We start from the raw sequence: 20,354 nt of genomic DNA on the forward strand, positions 1-20,354 counted from the left end.
TTCACACTCCATTAGCATTCATTAAGGGAACTCCAGTGTTAGCTTAAGCACTAATTGCATTTTACAATGTTGCCGTGCACGTTCACTTTGCCTTTACAGCCCACTTAGGACTCCTAGCTCAGAAAATTAAAAATGCTCCAACTGTGCAGGCATTGTTCCAGACTTTTATAGTAGGTGTGAGTATAATATTCATGTGCTTAACTTGTTCTCATTAAAAGACAGTTAGACCCTTTAGCCATTGTAAGTTTGTAGTTTTTTTTTATTTGGGACATGACAATACAGAAAAACCCCTGAAACATCTGCACACCTATATGATTAGATGTGGTTGTACAAAAGATTCTGTTGATGTGTGTTTAACGACCTGATTTTGTTTCTGTTGCAGGTATGTGGGGCTTTCACGACCGAGACTTGATGCTGCGGAAGTCCCTGTACGCGCTGATGGATCACGGGTTGGAGAGAGAGGCACTGAAGCGCAGGTGGAGGTGGCAGCAGACCCAGCAGAACAAAGAGGTCTGTCACAGAGGCTGCACATTAGTCTTGACTATCTTTGTTATTCCCATGACTGTATTAGGGCGGTGCACAGAGAAGTTACTAGGCAAGTTGAGGCTTTTCACATGCCTTGCATGCCAGATAAGTCAGCCTGCATAACATTTGATATTTAACGAGTAGCATGCAGTTCAGAAGATGAAGGGGCAGCGCTAGTGCACAGAATAAGATAAACAAGATGTAGTTTGAATTCTGAATCATTAGAATTTAGTTTTCGTTTTTATTTAGTTTCCTCCACTACTGCTACATTTTTAACTGTAAATACTTTAGCTATGGACAAGACTGTCTTCCTCACTCGAGTTTTGAAAATTCAGTTAACTTTGATTTACAATAATTAGTAAAACAAGATATGGGGTTGCACCAGGAAGGGCATCTGTGGTAAAACTGAGAAAGCCTGTGGTGTGGGAGCAGCTGAAAGGAGTAAAACAGGTACTTTCGATAAATTGTCTTTTGGCCTTCATTTTCATCAAAAGAAAACTTTTTTTTTTTTTAATATATTTTTGTAAACCCCTTACCTTCCTGAATTCACTCTGTTCCTGGTTGTGTTATGTTTAGTTTAGTTATTTAAGTTATTCTTTGTTTTTTCAGTTAAATTATAATTAAAGTACAAAGAAATGGAAACTTGTAAATCTATTTTCCCGCATTTTTGACCAGTATTTAGGATTTATTATTTTATTTTTTAAATTTATTTTTAATTGTGCAGCAGTACTCTGGATTAAATTCAAACATTTTTAGCAGCGCTGTTGTATTTAAAAAAAAAAAAAAAGTGGCACTTGCAGGTTTACATATCAAACCAAATTCCCATGTAACTCATTATTGGTTAACTAACTTTTGAAAATTGTTGTTTTTACCATGAAAAGTCACCTTTGTCCTTTTTTTGCAGCCATAGCAACATGACTGACGGCCATATCAAATGCAAACATTGATTCTGAGATGTAACTCTAAGCACAAGTATCGCCACCTTTTTTCTTAGTTGCATGCTGATAACGCTTTTTCGCAATGTGTCAAAAACAGGATTTTAGAGCCTGTTTTACAAAACACAACTTTTATCCTCATGAAAGCTTAAAATTGTAGCACAGCAAGTATGTTTTTTTTAAAAAAAGTGGATGCAGACAGCATGCACATACCCACAGTAAGAGGAAACCACATGAATGACTGCATAATGTTCACAGCAGAATATCTGAGGCATCCTCAAGCAAATCACTTAAACCAAACACGCTCTAGTGGAGCTGCTCCGTGGGCAGTGCTCGGGCCTGTGGCTGCTCTGTGTGAATTTAGGTCATTGATTTTATTTGGTGGCTGTCAAAACTGGCCAAAAATCAAGTTTGACCATTCATTTAAACAAAACATTTGAATATCGTACTTTGTGCATTAATTCCTCACGAGTACAAAACCAGAGTGAGATATAACTGCTTCTATAGCTTCTATATTTATTTCAACATAGAGATGTCCTTTATAAGCTCTATGTAGCATTAACAAATACAGTTATTGGGTTAAGCTATAGAAGAATGGCCGGTTGATACGCTGAGTAAGCTCTGCTGTGACAAACATGGAATAATCTTTTCCTCAACATAAAATTCAAACCTCCAGGGACCTGCAGCGCTTGAAGTTTTTATCACTCATCTATTCATTACTCAGTAAGAAGAGTTAATGTTCCACTATGCTAAGTTTGTAATGTTTACAGACAGGGCTCTGAGTGTTAATCACTCTGTGTTTAGCAGTGTTGGGTTGTGAACTATTTACCATCATTATCACACAGTTGTTATTGTTACTTCCTGTAAGTGTGGCAGTGACAGAGACATTAACATCTGTAATAGGTCTCTTTAATTTTCTATAATAATAATTTTAATATGCAGCATAAACACGTGTCGTTGTTAAGCAACAAGGTAATACCTCTGTGAAACAAAATGTAATATGCTCTAATTACCTCTGGCTTGCTCAGTTTGCTAATGTGATAGCTTGTCTGCTGTCAGTGTAGACCTTTGTGTTTTTCTTGCTTTGCTCATAGTTGGTTCTGAAGTCTTCTCTCCTTCCTGCATTTTGTTAAAGTGGAAGCAGGAAGGAGAAGAATTTAAAATTATTAACTCCAAGTTTGAAATGAAAGCTCACTTTTACTTGTGATGGCAGAGCAATGCAGACGCACCAGCACAGGTCTATATGCAAACGGCAATGTTGACCACTTATAGCAGGAATTAAACACAGTACTATAAATTTAACCTTTGAGATCAGCAGCTTGGACAGAGTTAAGTTCACATCTATCCCTTACATCTGAATTGTACTTCTGGGTCAGAGCCATGTTATAACCAGAACAGCTTTTTAACCCTGCACCGCAATATTCAACGTAACCTGACGTGCACCTCCCAAGAAATGGAACTACAAATCGGGTCAACGCATACCCCGACGTCTTGAATGGCGTGGAAGGTTGCAGTGTAGGGACAAAAGGAGTTTCCGGTTACTACTCAAGATTTAAAGTCTAAATCAAGCTTCAAGTTTGCATCTAAAGGTCATATGGAGCTTTAACCTATTTGGCATCCCTATCATTTAACATACTCTGGACGCGTTTGCCTTGAGTTGTTCAGCTGATATTTGTCCTCTTATGTTTCCTAATTGTCAGTTTAACTGCACACTCGATCACTGCTCTCTTCTCATGCCAGCAGCAGTGCAGCTTTTCCAGATTTTCCACAGATGATTATTGATTCTCGCAAACCAATGGCAGTTTAATTTAATAAAATTTAGAATATGTGTTGACAGCTCTGCTCTGTCGCTACTGTACGAGCGACAGTATGTTTCTAAAGGCTCTAGGCTCAATTGTCTGCATGTAACCTTGAGGTGAGATGCCATAACGTCAGTACATGCTTTTGTGACATTTGACACGGCCTCTCTAAATGGCAGTTGTGTTTGTGTGTGTGTGTGCCCTTCTTTTCTCCTCAGTCTGGGCTGGTGTACACGGAGGAGGAGTGGCAGAAAGAGTGGAATGAACTGTTGAAGCTCGCCTCCAGCGAACCGAGAATACACTACAGCACCAACGGCACCAACGGGTAAGGCCTGGCCCGGACAATGCAGTGACTGTTAACCCAGCACACTTAGTCACAGTCATGTTTTTATTCATGAACAGACAAGCACACTCACAGTCACAACTGAGTGACCGGCCCTCATTAGTCCATCTGCTTTTTTACTGTGGCAAAAAAAAGTCCACTGGGTCGAATGCAGTGACTGTAAAGCTATAAAAACCAAAGCCACACTAACACAATGTGGTTTTTAAGTTTTACTGTTAGCCAAAGTTTCAAGTTGGTAGTAATAAACTGTTATCTTTAGTGTAAACAATCATCTCTGATAAACAAGAAACTGTTGCTGTCGTTGTTTCCAGAGTGGAGTCTTCAGACGAGCCGGTTTATGAGAGTTTGGAGGAGTTTCACGTCTTTGTCTTGGCTCATGTCCTTAGAAGGCCCATCGTGGTGGTCGCTGACACCATGCTGAGGGACTCGGGAGGAGAGGGTAAATAAGCCTGAAAAGACTTTTCATTATTTCACTTTCAGTTTAGTTTTATTGTTTTTCAATGTTCCATTTTCATTAGTTTCCATTTTTAACCTGCAGCCATGAAAGTCTGATGAGGGATTGTTGTCAGCCCTCCAGGCGTGCGGCGTGAACACCCAACTTTCTGAGCACTCTAAGCCGAGATCGAGGGGACGTAGGATTTTCAAATTAATGCCTTAGCTACATTTACTAAAACTCTTCGATGTTTGAATAAACCTTTACCTCAAGGTCAGAGGTCAGGTTTTTGGAAAATCTCGTGAACACAATGAGTTAAAAAAAGATGTCACTGTAGATTTTTAGGTTTTTATTAGATGCAAGTTGTAAGTAGTTCAGAATACTTATTACAATACACATGTAAAGATGTCACAGTAAATATACACTCAACTGCCACCTTATTAGTTAAAGCAGAAATTAACTAAGTCTGACAACATTTACTGGCTGTCAGGAGTGGCACACAGTGTGGTCCTCTGCTGCTGTAGCCCGTCTTCTGTTTTTTTTTTTTTTTTGTTTGTTTTTTTGGACCATCATCTGTAAAAACCTTAGAGCTGCTCGTGTGGGTCATCTTCACTATCAGTGGGTGGGATTGTTGATTTGACCAAACTGACAAAAACTACGGTACAACTAAAGGTGTTTCCTGTATTTTTTTTTTTTTTTTTAATTCCCAATGACCCACTGAAGCCGTGGTCTGCACATCGACAGTCTTTCTGTGCACATGCTGCAGCTTCAAGCTAACAGGCTAGCTGAGACAGAAAGTGATGAAAGCTGTTGATGGAAGACACAAAAGTGGTGTTGCCGGCCTCCTTACACAAATGTAGCAGGGCCTGTTTATTTTCTGTCCACTTATACCCAGAAAATGTATTTTTCCCCTTCAAAGATCATAATCTGTCTTCATTTGGATCCTCGAATCTCCAGCTTATGAAAGATATGAAGTCACAGACCAGAAATGGGCTTTTCATAAAGTCACGGAACCAGAAAACATTAGCAGCTGCAGCACAACAATCTCAAAGTGATGTAAAGGCTAGTTTTATTTGTATGAGCAGCCAGTTTATGAAAAACTGTGTTTTCCAGCGTTAGTGGAAATTAGTTGGGTACATTCACGTGGGATTAAGATTCCAGATGAGCTCAGCTTTTTTTAAGACTATTTTTCTGTGAACAGGAGTGTAGATGTTTGTCATTTACAGATTACAAAACTGAGGCCAAACAAAAGCTTTGAACCAGATAATCCATGATTCATGATTGCAGTATTTCAAATGAACTCTGCCCTTCTGATATCTTAAAGTTAAAACAAACAGTATGAACTCCTGGCAGCCTTTTAGGTTTTCCCCGTGCTTCAGAGGGTTTCTCTGGTTACAGCTGGGCTGTGACGGCTTGCCTGTCTCGTCCCAGGACAGGTCTCACAAAAGACTCATCTTAATAACATTAGAGTTTCACTTCCTTGTGGAATAAGGTTAAATAAATATATTGGAGCACTTTGTTTGGAAAAACAAATGTGAAACCAGCATTCTTGGGAATAAACTGAAGCATGAACAGTTTGCTATCTTTTAGTAGCTGTTGTTGTTTTTTGATAATGATCTTTTCCATTTCAAGTAGATTAAAAATCTTCCAACAAGTGAGGTATTGTCCTTGTATATCTTTATTGTTTACTCGTATGTTTCTGTTGTGCTTTACTGACTGAGAAACAGAGCTGAGGTCCCGTTTCGCAGATGTTTAATGTGCTTATTACTCACCCTCCAGCTTTTGCTCCCATCCCATTCGGAGGCATCTACCTACCGCTGGAAGTGCCATCTGCCAAGTGCCATCGCTCTCCGCTGGTCCTGGCATACGATCAGGCGCACTTCTCTGCTCTGGTCTCCATGGAACAGAAGGACAGCTCGAAAGAGCAAGGTGATGCTCTCCATCATCCTTTAAAATGATCGCATAAATATTGATTCCTTTTTCAAGGGCTGGTAGTAAGCAGCTGATATCTTAAAGCCATAAAGGCGAGTACATCAATCAGGGGAATGCTTATACAAATATTCCCCCAGAGAAGTTGATGAGTTTCTAGTAAGCACTAGGGGTTTCTTTCTTACTTTACAGCTTGGTGCCGCTGCTTGATGGGGAAGTCCTTTTTGCGTATTGTTCTTGATGATTTATTTGGGAATGATGACTAAAGAGAACTGGGCTTCCATGATCCATGGAGCTCAGCTCCAGGTTGGGCTAAAAATACAAGATGAAAGATGTTATCAGGGGTCCAGTAATGATGCTAACTGGGATATTTTTAAAATGTGTTTTTGTGTTGTTGTTGTTGTTTTTAAACAACTGGAAAAAAAAGATATTATTAACACTAGAGCACCAGCACACTCATGTGTAGATTGGTTTTCCATTTAGTCACAGCTCTCTTCTCTTTTTGTAAGTACTGCACTCTCGCCTGAACTTGGCTAAACTACGGTGAATGCCTCTGACAGTATTTGCACACTAAAAAACTGCCCACAAAAAAACCCCAGTGACCCCAGGAATCCAAGGCTGTGCTTCTGGCTCGGACGTGGCTGGTCTGCTCCTTCACTTTGTGACTTCTTTGGCATGCAGTGAATCTTGGGATAGGTCGAGTCACATTTGTGGGGAGCCTTGTTTATACTACTCCTGATGCAGCCTTGGAAGGATTTGCAATCAAATAAGGACGCAGCCATAGTCTGAATTCCCATGCTAATGTCAATAGCATGGGAATTCAGACCATGCAGTGATTTAATGTTTTCCGATTGCAAGAGTGGAGTCTAAATCCTGATTTTATGCACAGTTCTATACTTGAAATTCACTGCACAGAAAACTCAAAACCATCCAAAGCCAACTGCTAAATATTAAATAGGAGATGAAAGATGCTGTTTGCCCACAGTCCTCACTTATGTAGGTGTATTTTTTTTATTGTTTTCTGATGTTTATTCTTGTTTCCACCAGCAGTTGTGATCCCTCTCACTGACTCAGAGCACAAAATGCTGCCACTGCACTTTGCTGTGGATCCAGGGAAGGACTGGGAGTGGGGGAAAGATGACACAGACAACGTGATGCTAGCAAGGTACAAAAAGATTTTACTTTTTTAAATCCAGCTTTGGTTGTCTGTTCTGTTTGGTTTGTCACTTACAAAGGACACGGTTAACAACTAGAGTGGCACATGCTCACTTGTGCGTGCTTGCCCTTATTGACAGCTGTCTCTTTAACACGAGTCTCAGTGTGTAGGGATTGACTGCTGACTCCAGATTAGTGACAATTAGATTAGCTCAGACGCTTCTCTATGAATGAACCAGAGGAACGAGCACTAAAATAGCCGCTCTGCAAAAAAAAAAACCCTTCCACCCTATTTACGTCAGTGAGTGACACCAGAGGTCTTATTCAGATGAAACGGCGGGCTGAGATGATGTTATGTGAGTGGCTGTTAACATTGTTTGAAAAGGTCATTGACTTAAAAGGCCATAGCACAACAAGAGTATACGACAATGAGATGCTTTTAGTGATTTTGCCATTTACTCCACCATTTAGATCCATGTGAGTCTTTACTTACTTTATTTTAACTTTACCTTTAAAGAGCACGTATTCTCATTATTTCCAGCTCAGTCTTTGTACTCGGGGACTCTGACAGAGCAGCTTTCTATGAGTCACTGTTTGGATTAATTCCTTATTTTGTACAGGAGCTTATTTTAAAGTGACTTTTGGTCACACTTTATAATACCCATCATTAATTGTGAGTTGATAGGCAGTGAGAAAGATGGCTTATCTGAGTGAAAGGGCAGGTTTACAAGATGGTAATAAGACCTGCTATGATGGGTGGTTTGGTCATGGTGGCACTAAAAAGAAAAAGAAAAAAAAGAGGAGGCAGAGCTGAGCCAAGGATGTTAAGATTTTTACTTGGAGTGAACAGGAATGACAGGATTAGAAGTCAGTGCATCAGAGGGACGGCTCAGGTCGAGCGAGGCAAGGCTGAGATTGTTTGGACATGTGCAGAGGAGGGACAGTGGATATATTAGACAGATGATGTACATGGAGCTGCCTGGTAGGAGGAGAAAAGAACACCTCAGATAAGATTCATGGATACAGTGACGGAGGACATGCAGACTGTTGGCGTGACAGAGGAGGATGCTAGGGGCAGGGTGAGATGGAGGCGAGTCTTCGAGGCAGATTTTGATGACATGCACACACGGTTGTATATGTCACGTACTTGAAGCTATTTGCTTGTTTACGATTGTAAAACATGGGGGAAAAAGACATCTGTCTTTTTAATATTTGTAAAACAAGTAATAGTAATATAAATTTCAGTTTTTTAAAAGCCAACCACAATTATATTTATAGATGCACTGCAGTGTTTAGCTGTCCTCAGTCTGTTGTTGTGCTGTTATATAATAGAAATGGAAATAATAGAAATATCCTTTATTATCCTCATTAAGGAAATTCATGTGTTCCAGCAGGAAAGTGAAAAATGGAGTATGCAGATTCACACACAAGTAAAGAATAAAATAGAAGAAATAAGACAAGAAATAAGTATTTCCTTTACTTGTTCGAATAATGGTGCAATTAATCAGCATCTCCTCAACATTACACAGGGCAAATTTACAACAAAAGAAAAAAAATACAGTGAATGTTACATTAAATGGCAAAATTTACTTGTTACTGTTTGTTTATGAGCAATTAAAAGTATTGCCCAGCTTTCTTATGCTTAACGACAATGCTGCGTATCCGAGGTGACCATATTAGAGACATTGTTGCTTAATGACATCATTCAGAACCAAAAATGAAAAAAAAAAAAACCCCATCAGAAATTGAACATTTACAGCAGCCTGAACTTTAGGCTCACCAGGGATTACTTATACGTATGCCAACCTCCTTATTTGATAGATATAGCTGTAGATGTAGGTTCACTCTAAGAAGGCAACTGACTGCCATTTATCACATGAAACAACTTATGTTCTGTTTTTATGCTTTCACATCTTGTTCTCACTGTAAGACCTAAATCTCTCTTCACCGCTGTGTTTTTGTTGTTGACTTCCCTTTGCAGCTTGTTTTGTATCTATTTTTCTGCCCGTTATTATGATGCTTTAGAATCCAGCTCATGACTGTTGTCTGTGTAATGACAAAAACGCTGTTACATTATAAAAATAACGTGATCGGCTACCCAAACAACAACAGTAATTACTTTTCCATTAGCACAGGAAGCCCTGGCAGAAAGTTCCCTCTCACTGAACTTTACCTTGTTTTTCTCTCTCTCTCCCTTTCCTTCCCCCTTCGACCCAGTGTGGCTCTTTCTTTGGAGGCCAAGCTCCAGATGTTGCACAGCTACATGACGGTCACCTGGCTGCCCCTGCCATGCGAGGTAAGGATTTTTAATCCAGCACTTCTTGTGAAATGGCTGACAAGTTAGCTGAGGAAGATGGCTCAGAATTGAAGACTTCTTTAATACTTTGCCAGACAAATCTGGTTTTGGGTTATTAGAAAAGGAACTAAATCCTGATGTAATCAGATAAATGCTTCAGGGGTTGGTGATGAATGTTAATTCCTTCAATTATTACAAACAAGAGCAGGATTTCTTTCCTTTTCCTTTGGGCCAGCTCTCCCTCTGACTGCTGTATATGTGAAAACAAACAACAGTGGCCCGTTCAGGTCAAAAAGTCACGCCATGTAAACACTATCACAAAGCTCCTCTTGTGTCCCATGTGGTAACGTCAGGAAGCTCGGACGAGCAAGTTCATAGCAGTTTCATGGTTATGCTACAAGGAATGGCAGCTTACATGAAGCCCTGTGTTGTTAGAGGGAGTTTTTCTGTTTCCACAGGATAGCCACGTGATGGCTTAGTTTCTGAAAAATGGTGCATTTATCTGATTTCGGTCACTGCATCACTGCAGGTCGTGTTTGTAGAAGTTAAATGACATCTGGACATTTTTTTTTTTTTTTCAGCATTTGGGAGCAAAAAAGAGCTTCTTGAATCACTTTTTTCACTTTCTTCATACCTTTCTTCTGCCATAAATGTGGTGGACCTTGGTTATATAGTTGTATAATTTTCTCCTACTGGTCTGCAATTTTTTTCACTAGAACTTGTTCTGCTTTGTTTGTTGCAGCAAGCCCCGCTGGCCCAGCCGGAGTCTCCTACGGCATCAGCTGGAGAAGATGCCCGGTCGCCTCCTGACTCCGGAGAATCGGACAAGGAGTCTGTCAGCAGCAGCTCCAATGGCAACGGAGACACAACCACAGGATCAACAGTCAATGGAGGGGGATCTTTGGCCAAGAACAGCTCCTCCTCTTCATCTAGTTCATCCAGCAGTGGATCAGCAGGGAAGGACAAAACCAAGAAGGAGAAGGACAAGGATAAAGACAAGAAGAGGGCAGACTCTGTGGCCAATAAGCTTGGCAGTTTTGGAAAGAGCCTGGGCAGCAAGTTTAAGAAAAACGTGGGTGGGCTGATGCCAGGAAAAAATGTTGGAGCTGGAGGTGCCAAGCAAGAAGGTGGGGAGAAGAAGAAAGGCTCATTTAGAGGGAGGAAGGGCAGCAAGGATAGCTCGCCTTCTGCCCACGCCTCTGAGGATTCTGGGAAAGGCTCTCCCTCCTCGGGCAGCGAGCGTCTCAATGGAGCCGGGAGCAGCATGAGCAGCAGTGGTGGGAGCAGCACTGAGAGCGAGCCCTACAAGTACAGCGCCGATGTGAAGGTCAGCCTCGGCATCCTGCGGGCCGCCATGCAGGGGGAGAGGAAGTTCATCTTTGCCAGCCTCCTCACCACCAGCAACAGGCAGCCCTTCCAGGAGGAGATGATCCAGCGTTACCTCGCCGATGCAGAGGAGCGCTTCCGGGCTGAGCAGGAACAACAGCGCCGCGAGGCAGAGAGGAAAAGCATCGCTAACAGCCTCCAACCCCCCAAGAAGGAGGTGGTTGGTTGTTCAGAGCTAAGTTACCGGCCTTACGAGCCCAAAGAGGAGCTATCGGAGAACTCGTCGCCTTCCTTCAACACGCTTAAGCTGTCTCCTTTGAGTCCCTCTATGTACTCGGCTGTTGTGCCCATCCCCAGGCCCTCCTTCATTGACCAGCCTCTTCCTGCAGCCCCCCTGACCCAGCATCTTCACATGCATAGCTACGTTGATAATCGACGCCAGCTAGCTGGTGGCTCCTCGGCAATCTCTTACCCTGGCCTCCCCTCGTATGCAACCCTCCCCCGGCACGGCCCCACTGCACAGCCTCCCTCCCATCCCCAGTACAATAACTCGCAAGGCCCCTCCTCCCTCAGTCCTTCCCGCCTCGCACCCTCATATCCCCCCGAATTCGACCCACCGGACTACCCCGGGGCTGAACTCACCACTGGGAACTACACCAACGGCTTCCGGGACATGAGCTCCAATCTAGACTGTCGGAACGGGCAGCCCCCTGTCAGACACTACTCGTTGGGCAGTGCTAGCGGATTGGCCGGCCTGCAGTCCAGCCGCTGTCGGACACCCAACTGCAACTACTACGGACACCCCGAGACGGGCAACTACTGCTCCTACTGTTACCGGGAAGAGCTGAAGAAGAGGGAGACAGAACCGGCCATCCACAGGTTCTGAGCAGACCCCGTTGTGGCTTGAATTTGACGAGTGGCCTTTTTCACGACTGGAGCGGATCAGCCTGTGGATGGACGAGGGACAGGGCAACCACCTCCCTCATCTTTTATTCTTAGCCGTGTCATTACCTGTTGAAAGTACCAAGTGAGGCTACATAACTACAGGATACACAAGGTGGTCTTTGACTGCCAGGGTCACGTTAGACCGTAGAATAAACTGCACTTCTGTTACATTTTGCTGTGGCTCTTATGCAGGCGTTGTGTACGAGTGTGTGTGTCTGTGTGTGTGCGCGTGTGTGTGCGCGCGTGAGAGAGAGAACTGCAAACTCTCCTCAAGTCTTGGAGTTGGAACGCCTTGCTACTATCTCCTCCTAGTGGAGCGAATGTATATGGCAGGCATCATACATGACACTCATCAATACATGTACAGAACACACATCCACACTAAGTAATACTTACACTACAACATAAACAGAGATGCAAGCACAAACGGAAAAGGCGTGAGTGTCTCTGCTCCATTTCTATTCTGTGATGATTGGATTGGTTCATTAAGGGATGTTTGAAGTCACGTCTGGTTATAAGGTGATTTCAGTGTTACAGATACAGATATTAACACTATTATCATTAGATGCTTGTACCTCGGGAAACAGCACAATTAATCCTCGTCGAGTTGCTTTTTTTCCTCTTTTGTCGCATAAAATGCACACTGAAACTGTCGTGTGATGCTCATGATAAGCGTTCTGTAGGCTGCTGCGGTGCTAATGTTACAGAACGCGTTTAAGACGACTGCTCTGCACTGCACTCATTCGGGCAAAGTAACTATCACTTAAAAAAAATCTGCATTTTTGTCCAATGCTGTAAATTGGATTATGAAGATGTCAGCCCCCCCCCCCCCCCCCCCTTTTTTTTTTCTCTTTAATATTAAGAGCTATTGACCAGGTCACATGATTGACCGGGCATCATAGATCAAAGACAAGATAGAAACATAGTACGATGGTAAGGTACTGTCCCGGTCCAGAGTATTTCTTCTGTTTGTTGGAATGTTTTTCTTTTTGTACTCGGGTCTTCCTGTTTCCTGTTACAATGGTTGATGTTTGTGTGGCCTCGAGATGCAATAATATGTGAAATGTGAGATGAAACTTAACGTTCAGAACAGCAGATTTTTGGAGACAACAGTCAATAACTTAATTTAGTTGAACATTAGTACGGTAAGCACATTTTGGGATTTTTTTAGGAGAAAATTTATGGCTTTGTTACCAAACATGTTGCGTTAATCAGTGGCGATTTCTCTCTCCATGACGCAAACTGACACAAACACTCGCCTGGATGTGAGAAACTGACATGGTATTAACAAATTCTGGGGTTTTTTTTTGTTGTTTTTTTTTTAAATATTAATTTTATAATATTTTCCCTCTGTTCTCTCTGAAGGTTTAGAAATGTAAAACATGTTTTATGTGGTCTCCCCTGAAATTTTAATTAATAAGGTGTTCTGATTAATTAGCTGCTTATTGGTTTGGCTATTTACTGCAAATTTAGAGGTTCTGCTGAAGTTTTTTTTGTTTTTGTTTTTTATTTTTGCATTCGGTCTGTCAAAGTTGGTTGTTTTTGCACAAATTTGAGCACTTTTCCTGATGTCTGTGAACTCAGAGCTTTACTGGTTTTTAGTTGGTGCAGACACTGCCACCTCTGGTTCTGGGAAGTCAGAGACCACGGGTCAGACGATTTTTTTGTTGCAGGACGCAGAAGATGGTGTCACCATCTCGCTCAGTGTCCCAGTTGCCTTTTTTCAGCATTTGCAAACCAAGAGGCCGACTTCAAGTATCCACTGCTTGCCTGCAGTTTTCACAAATTCTGTACCCAAAACTCAGCAAATTATTTCATGAGTCTGATGAAGTGTTCAGTTTGATTTTTTTCTTCTTCTTTTTTTCTTTAAGACTGTTTTAGTTGTTGACAAATTAATTTCTAATATTTATTATTTCCCCCTGTAATTAAGCTATGGTGATTAACTTTGACAGAGCAACTCTGGTTGTTGTACTCTTGTCCTTTTCAGACGTGAGATACTTGACATCATGCTGTTATTGCTTTCTAACACTGGCGACACTGATGGAGAGATCCACTGTGTACATCCATATGTGCAAAATACTTTACGTCAGCTCGAGAAGTCTGACTGTGTTTAATTCGCAGTCTGAACCGCCACATCAGATTCAGAGAAAGAGGTCTGTCTCTTCTGGACTGAGTAAAGAAAGAAGTATCAAATAAGTAACACAGTCAGAGATGTCGTGACGTGGCTGTAATTTGTGTTTCTGGTTTTCTCTGATGAGCTGAGCTAGTGTCAGTCAATGTTTTCATTTTAGTACAATTCCCACATTACTTACCAAACCTAAAAGAATACAGTAATCCTCACCTGCAGCTGGAGCACAGCTGGCTCCCACGTGACCGGCCTCAAAAGAAAGCATACCTAAACCTAAACCTCAACTGACAGTTGGCCTCGTAGATTTGCTGTTGTGACCTTTACAGAAAAGGATCAGGGTGTCTGCAAAGGGCTTTAGAGAAGCACAATTCAGTCTGCAATACACTGCCTCTTCCAAACGAGGGCGCCCTTCTTTCGTTTTTCTTGGTTTGTACTTTTCTCTCCTGCAAACCTGCAAACACACAAAAACCAAATGTTTCTGACTAATTTCTTCAGGCTTAATTTCACTCTGTGTAACACAGTATTTTCTCTAATGCTGGTCAAAGGACCAGAATTTCTTCAGCTTTTTTCTTTTTGCTGTGCTTTATAGCTTTAACAACATTAAAACACTGACGTTTTGCTCTTTCCCCAAAAGGCATTTGCTGTGTTTGTGTGTCATCATGTGTTCATGAAAGTGGATTTGTTTTCATTGAGATGAGACCCGACCGGCAAGCGTTTCTCTGAGTGCTGATGCCTGTTTTGTTTTTTTGTTTTTTTAAATTTAATTATTTTTTTATGTGTATGTGTGCATACCCTTTCCTTCCCTCCATAGTAATAATTAGCTTACAAACCTTTTTTCAATTTAATTTTTTTGCAATGACATGGATGCCTCAGAAACATGTAAAACATCAGACTTTACAGGCTACGAACACTTTTTTTGTATTGAAGAAAAAAAAAAAAACAGTGAGAGGATGTATAAATATGTTCGGAGTTATTTTTGTAAGCCCAAAGTTTTACAGTGTTTTTAAAGGGTAAGAATGTATATTGTTGGACATGAAAACAGGTCGGGATTGTAAGAGGCTGTATTTGGGGTATAACTGGCGTTAGGAATAAAGACATTTTGGCTGTTGAAGGTGACCCCGCAGACGAGCCTTTTCATACTCGAGGCTCTCTCATTGCAAACTAATTTCCTCAATGCTGACCTAATAATTCGAGAATATATATTTATAGTGAGATTTTTTTTTTTAAAAAAATAGGGTTCCTTGTGGAATGTTTAGTTGAAATGATTTTAGGATGTTCTTTCTCACATGGCTAATTGTCTAGCAGTCTGGCTTTTATTTTATTGCCCTTTTTTTTTCTTCTTCTTTAATTTGTAAATGAGGTTTTATTTGCTGCAGCAACCATTTCCTGTGCCAGGTGATATTGACCCAGCTCATTTCCTCCAAACCAGAAGAGAAATGGCTCAGAATTAGTTTGGTGACAAAACCGATCCGATTATATTTTTCTATATCGTTGACACTGTCGTTTCTGTGAGAGCAGAAGATTCCTCCTCAGAAACATTAACATGGAATACTTTTGAGTTGCATGGGACTGAAAATGTTGCATGTAAATGGCAAAACATTCTACCAAATTTGTGCATTATCTGAGCTTAATTTCAGCTGTCCTGGTATTTTAGTTGGTTTTATTTTATTTATTTTATTTTTATCGAATAAATATTTTTCTTTTTTCCTTTTAGTTTTGAGAGGAGAGCTCTAAGGCTGTGTGACAGTGCAATCTGGACAGAAAGAACATCAGATTTTATGTTAGGTTGTTATTATTATTATAATTATTAATTTTTTTGCACCGTTTGAATAAATTCTCATTGTATTAAAGAAAGCTTTGTTTTCTCTTTCATGTGCTTTTCATAAGCAAAGTTTCTTTTGTAAAAAATCTCCAAATTCTTTAGTTGTAAAAGGTAAAGCCACAAAGTTTGTGCTATGAAATGAATCCATAATGTTGAAGAGCTACTGCAGAATTGAGTCCATACACCTTAAACCTAAATTGGGGGACCAAGCACAGAACAGTCATCAACAAGTCATTCTCACCTCACCAAAGAGGCGTCCATCCCACTCAGATTCATGAACCACATTAACTGTACAACTGACTCAAAGGGGCAGAGGGTCGTTAAGGATGGTCCCAAACACCTTTAAAGCAATAGAAGTTTCTGGCACAAACCTACTTAAGGTACATAAAGAAGGAAAAATAAGCCAAAACTCTGCAACACTTACATAAAACAACTTATTCTTAGACTGCCCTGTTTTAGCTCGTGGCTTTCATCAGCATGATCAGAAATCATTATTAAAATCAATATTTCTTCTGAGTCTTAGTCAGAAAAAAAAGTGCATTTTTAACATTATTGCGTCACTTTACTGATTGAGCTAAAATCTGGCATATTGTACTCTTAATTGATCATGATTGCAATCACAGAAATTTCTTCTTTTGTATTCTGTCATTAACCTAAGTTCATACAGTCGGGGTTTACGGTTTTCCTATAACTGGGCAGCTCCCAGAAAACATCCTCCAAAAGCAGGGCACCAAATCCCTCCCACCCCTGAGTGCAAGTACAAAAGACCCACGCAGTTTCAGACCACTCACTTTATCAGGAGTTTATTAAAGTAGTTTAGAAGAAACACAAAGAGATTTCACTGAAACAGAATAAACTCAGCAGTTTTCATTGTGTTAATACTTGTGTGTTTCATCTTAACCTTGCTGCATTATACATCGCTGAATAACTCCAGCTCAGATGATGCACGGTCCTGTGTCTGGGACTGTTTTATATATCAGAGAAATCGGAGACCCTTATGTAATATTGAACAGTTTCCCATGTGGTAAAAAATCCAGACCTCTCTCTATTATAGTTCACAGGGACACGTTCTCCCCACCTGTTGAGCAGGGCTCAGTGTCGCTCTACACTATTCAGACTTTCCCTGTTCTCGCTGGAAAGGAATTTCCTCTAAATAGGTTTTCTGTTTGTCTGAAAGAGAGACTGACGCTTTATTTGCTCAGGTTTGGATGAGAGAGAAGAGGACTCTGCAACAGGATCAGAAAAGGAAACAAAAAGAAGGTAAACTAGCAGGATTGTTCTCTTCTTTTTTCTGGTTTCTAACAGCAGAGAGATTAATTTCTATTTTTTTTTTTTTTAAATAGATGTTGGCTCAGTGGCTCTGCTACAGTTTCCAGACCAAAGAACTTGACAAATGTGATTCATTCATTGTTTTCTTGGAAACATTTAAGGCCAAACTAGTCGAATTTTCTTCATATGAACTTAAAACAGTTTTCATCTGTATGAAAATAAACACACACAGAGGTCAGCTTTGGCACTACTGTGCACAAACACAAACCCTAATAAGAAGTTTGCAATACTGATGTATTTTCTTCTTTTCTTAAAATAACTATTTCTTCCAAAATTACACATATTTAAAGAACAGCTGGTACATTTATAACATGTGTCTCATGGACATACTCCACTGACATGTGTAAACATACACATGTCAGTGTGTACAACATACATAGGCCAAAACTAGGCAGATTTTTTTGTAATTTCTTTAGGTATTCTTTTTTTTTTTTCTTTCACTTACTGAATACGGGACAGACTTGACTGGGGGAAAGAAGGGGAGAAAGAAAGAGGGAAAGAGAAACAGCTGAGAAGAGGGACGGGGGAGAAGGGCAAAAACCAAAAACCAACAGAACGGGCAGAGAAAAAAAATGCATATATCAATCACCTGGGTCACCTGCTGAGAAAGAAAAAAGAAAGCAAGCAGAAGAGGACAAGAGTAATAGAATAAACAACATCACAATGATATATGGGAATATGACAGTAAATACTAAATGTTAAACATTATTGTGCAGCACAACAGAACACAGGGTGCTTTGAGGTAGGAGCCAAAAAGGGTGTAGTTTGTGGGTGTGATCACCCGTGTGTACACCTGTGAGCATGGACGCGCTTGTTTTTTGTTTTTTAAAAGGTTCCTTCATGTAATAATCTGCTAGAGGGTGTGGGGGGGCCACAGCCCCGTCCTCCAGGGCGTGAAGCAGGTGTGGAGGAGATCAAAACTCCAGACATCCAGAGGCCCCCAGAACACAAGGACCAAGGAAGACCAACAGAGGGGCAGCTGCGCCACTGTCCCGGAAAGAGCTGAGGAGAGTCCCAGATGAGGGCTCACTCAGCAGCCGCGGAGCAGAAGCCAGGGGGAGTTGCAGTGACGCGCCCGTGAGCTCCGCCGGCAGCCAGCTGCGCCTGAGTGACCGAGCCCCAGGCCGAGAGGCCGGGGGCACCCCACCTCCGAAGTGGCCCGAGCGAGCCCCAGGCTCCAGGCCCCGATAAGCGGCCGCCAAGGAGTGAGCCGGTGTGTACCTGGACGCCCATCCCCGGACACAAAGAACCACCAACGCACCGATGTCTGAGGGGGTCCGCCACTGGCAGGGGAAGTGGTGGTAGGGGGAGATAGGCCTCCAAACCTTGGAGGGCCTGAGATGTCCCCAGAGAGGTGGCGCCTGACACCCAACCTGACATATAGACACAGACATACAGGCACACACAGATACAAACATCCATTCCCACCCTCATGCTCTCATATGCACTTACTCCACACTCAACCAGCGTGGAGACAGACATAAAGAGACGTTGTACACACGATCACACTCCCCAAGCGTACTCTACAAACCGGGTCTAGGTGCCCTCGCCCCTGGAGGGGGGAACTGCACCCAGACCCAGGTGGTGTTTCCCTTTTCCCTGCGGTGGGGGGAGGCAGACCACCCCGACTCCGCAGCAGCAGGAAGGCTCCACACTCCAGACCGCAGTCGGACGGCCAACTCCTCCTCCTAGCCCCCCCGCTCCAGCAGGTCGCAGAGAACGGGGGTGAGAGAAGACTCCAAACCTCCCTCCACCCACTCATTGTAGTGTTGATGCATGTGTGTTTTAGGGTGCATTTAAAACCCAGGAGGGCTTGGAGCTACCTGCCAGAGAGCAGCAGGTAAGCGCATGGTCCCTCCTGCTAGCCCTCAATGTCTAAGTGTATTTAAAATTGAGAGGTGGGCAACGATGCCAGGGGTGGGGTGTACACCCTGATGGTACTTTGGACTCTGTGTATCGTGCCCACCCCCAAGATCCTATATGTATGTGTAATGAGAGTGTGAGTAATGTGAATGTCTAAGTTGTGGGATAAAATTGAGGCAGAGGCAGCCAGAAGGGGACAGAGGGGGGGGGGGTAGCCTCCTCTGCACCCTGGTGACATACCCCTACTCCAAGGCCCTGCATGTGTGGGTGGTTGTGGTGGAGCGGGAAGAGGGAGGCAGCTGGAGATGGGGAGGGAAGGAAGGGAGGGGCAAGTGACCCCTTTGTTCTTCTTTGGATGTTGGCTGCCTTTTTGTTGTAGCCCTTGTCATGATGACCCCACACTGCTTCCATAATGTTGAAGTGTGGACTCTGGAAAGGTCAATCTGTGGCTGATAATTTCCCATTGTGTATGTGTGTGTGTTTTTTATTCACTGTACTTGCAGTGTGTTTGGGATCATTGTCAAGTTGTAAAACAAATCCGTTGCCAATCAGATCTTTTCTGGGTGGTATTTCATGGCGCACCAAGACCTGTCACTTCTTTTGTCTTCCACTTGCTCAGCTTCCTCAAAATTGACTTTACCATGGTGAGATTAAGCCTTCAGTTATTAGCTCTCTGGGAATCGCCTTGTTGTGGCAAAATATTTTATGTCGGTCTTTGGTATTTTTTCTGCAGATTAAAATAAAGAAATATAAAACAAATTTTGTGCTTTGCCACAAGGTGCTAGTGACAAAATAACTAAAGATACATTTAAAAATTGGTTCTTTCTTAAGTTTACTTTTATGGGTAAACACAAAACTGGGAGTTAGCACACGGTGGTACTGTACACTGGATTTAAAGTAGTCTGGGTACAGCAGAGCTAAAGATAGAATCACATTTTGTGATGTTAGAACAGAGGCCTGATACCATGCTTAGAGTCCTGATTATCATAAAGTATTATAGATACGGTAGCAGTAATGTAATTTATCTCAATGTTTCATTTTTAACAGATATTTTTAGGTCAGTACAGATTATTTTTCCCGCTTTACATTTGCGCATTGCATTTAATTCATTTTAACTTACATAATGCCAGTTCACAAGAACAGATATTAATGAGTTTACAACTTTACAATATTAGAGAAAGAGTCCCAATGATCAAATGTTTCTCTATGAGAAAACACTTGATGGCAGTGGGGAGGAAGAACCCCTTTTTAACCTGAAAAATACCATGGGCCTCGACTGGTTAAGGTAAGAAGTGAAAGAGAAGAGAGAAAAGACGAAAGTATATTAAAATATGATTAAAGTAGTCTGTGAGTCATGAAAAACGAAGTTAAGCGTGTTACTTGTCATCACTTTACTCCCGTTTTCACATTTCTACCGCTATATCTCTGTGTTGAGTTCAAGGGGTTAAGTGAAAGTAGGTAAAACGGTTGTTCAAAGGAATATGACAAAACTTCCTGTCACAGTCTTTCTTCCCTCCCTTATTAAC

General features: G+C 41.8%; 1 protein-coding gene across 2 annotated transcripts in view; it reads left to right on the forward strand.

Annotated features, from left to right (window-relative positions):
* otud7b (OTU deubiquitinase 7B) overlaps positions 1-15,668 on the forward strand; it is a 50,846-nt gene extending 35,178 nt beyond the window's left edge. Inside the window, exons 6-12 of one of the 2 annotated variants that reach the window (XM_026183651.1) lie at positions 383-510; positions 3,478-3,584; positions 3,914-4,041; positions 5,815-5,964; positions 7,012-7,129; positions 9,337-9,415; positions 10,158-15,668. In XM_026183651.1, the coding sequence (XP_026039436.1) occupies positions 383-510; positions 3,478-3,584; positions 3,914-4,041; positions 5,815-5,964; positions 7,012-7,129; positions 9,337-9,415; positions 10,158-11,627 (2,180 nt within the window). In that variant the 3' untranslated portion in view covers positions 11,628-15,668. The remainder of the gene's footprint in view (positions 1-382; positions 511-3,477; positions 3,585-3,913; positions 4,042-5,814; positions 5,965-7,011; positions 7,130-9,336; positions 9,416-10,157) is intronic. The other variant, XM_026183652.1, reaches the window with a different exon arrangement.
* Positions 15,669-20,354: the final 4,686 nt, after the last annotated feature.

The sequence above is a fragment of the Astatotilapia calliptera genome, chromosome 11, assembly GCF_900246225.1.
Source record: "Astatotilapia calliptera chromosome 11, fAstCal1.2, whole genome shotgun sequence".
In the NCBI taxonomy this organism is placed as follows: Eukaryota; Metazoa; Chordata; class Actinopteri; order Cichliformes; family Cichlidae; genus Astatotilapia; species Astatotilapia calliptera.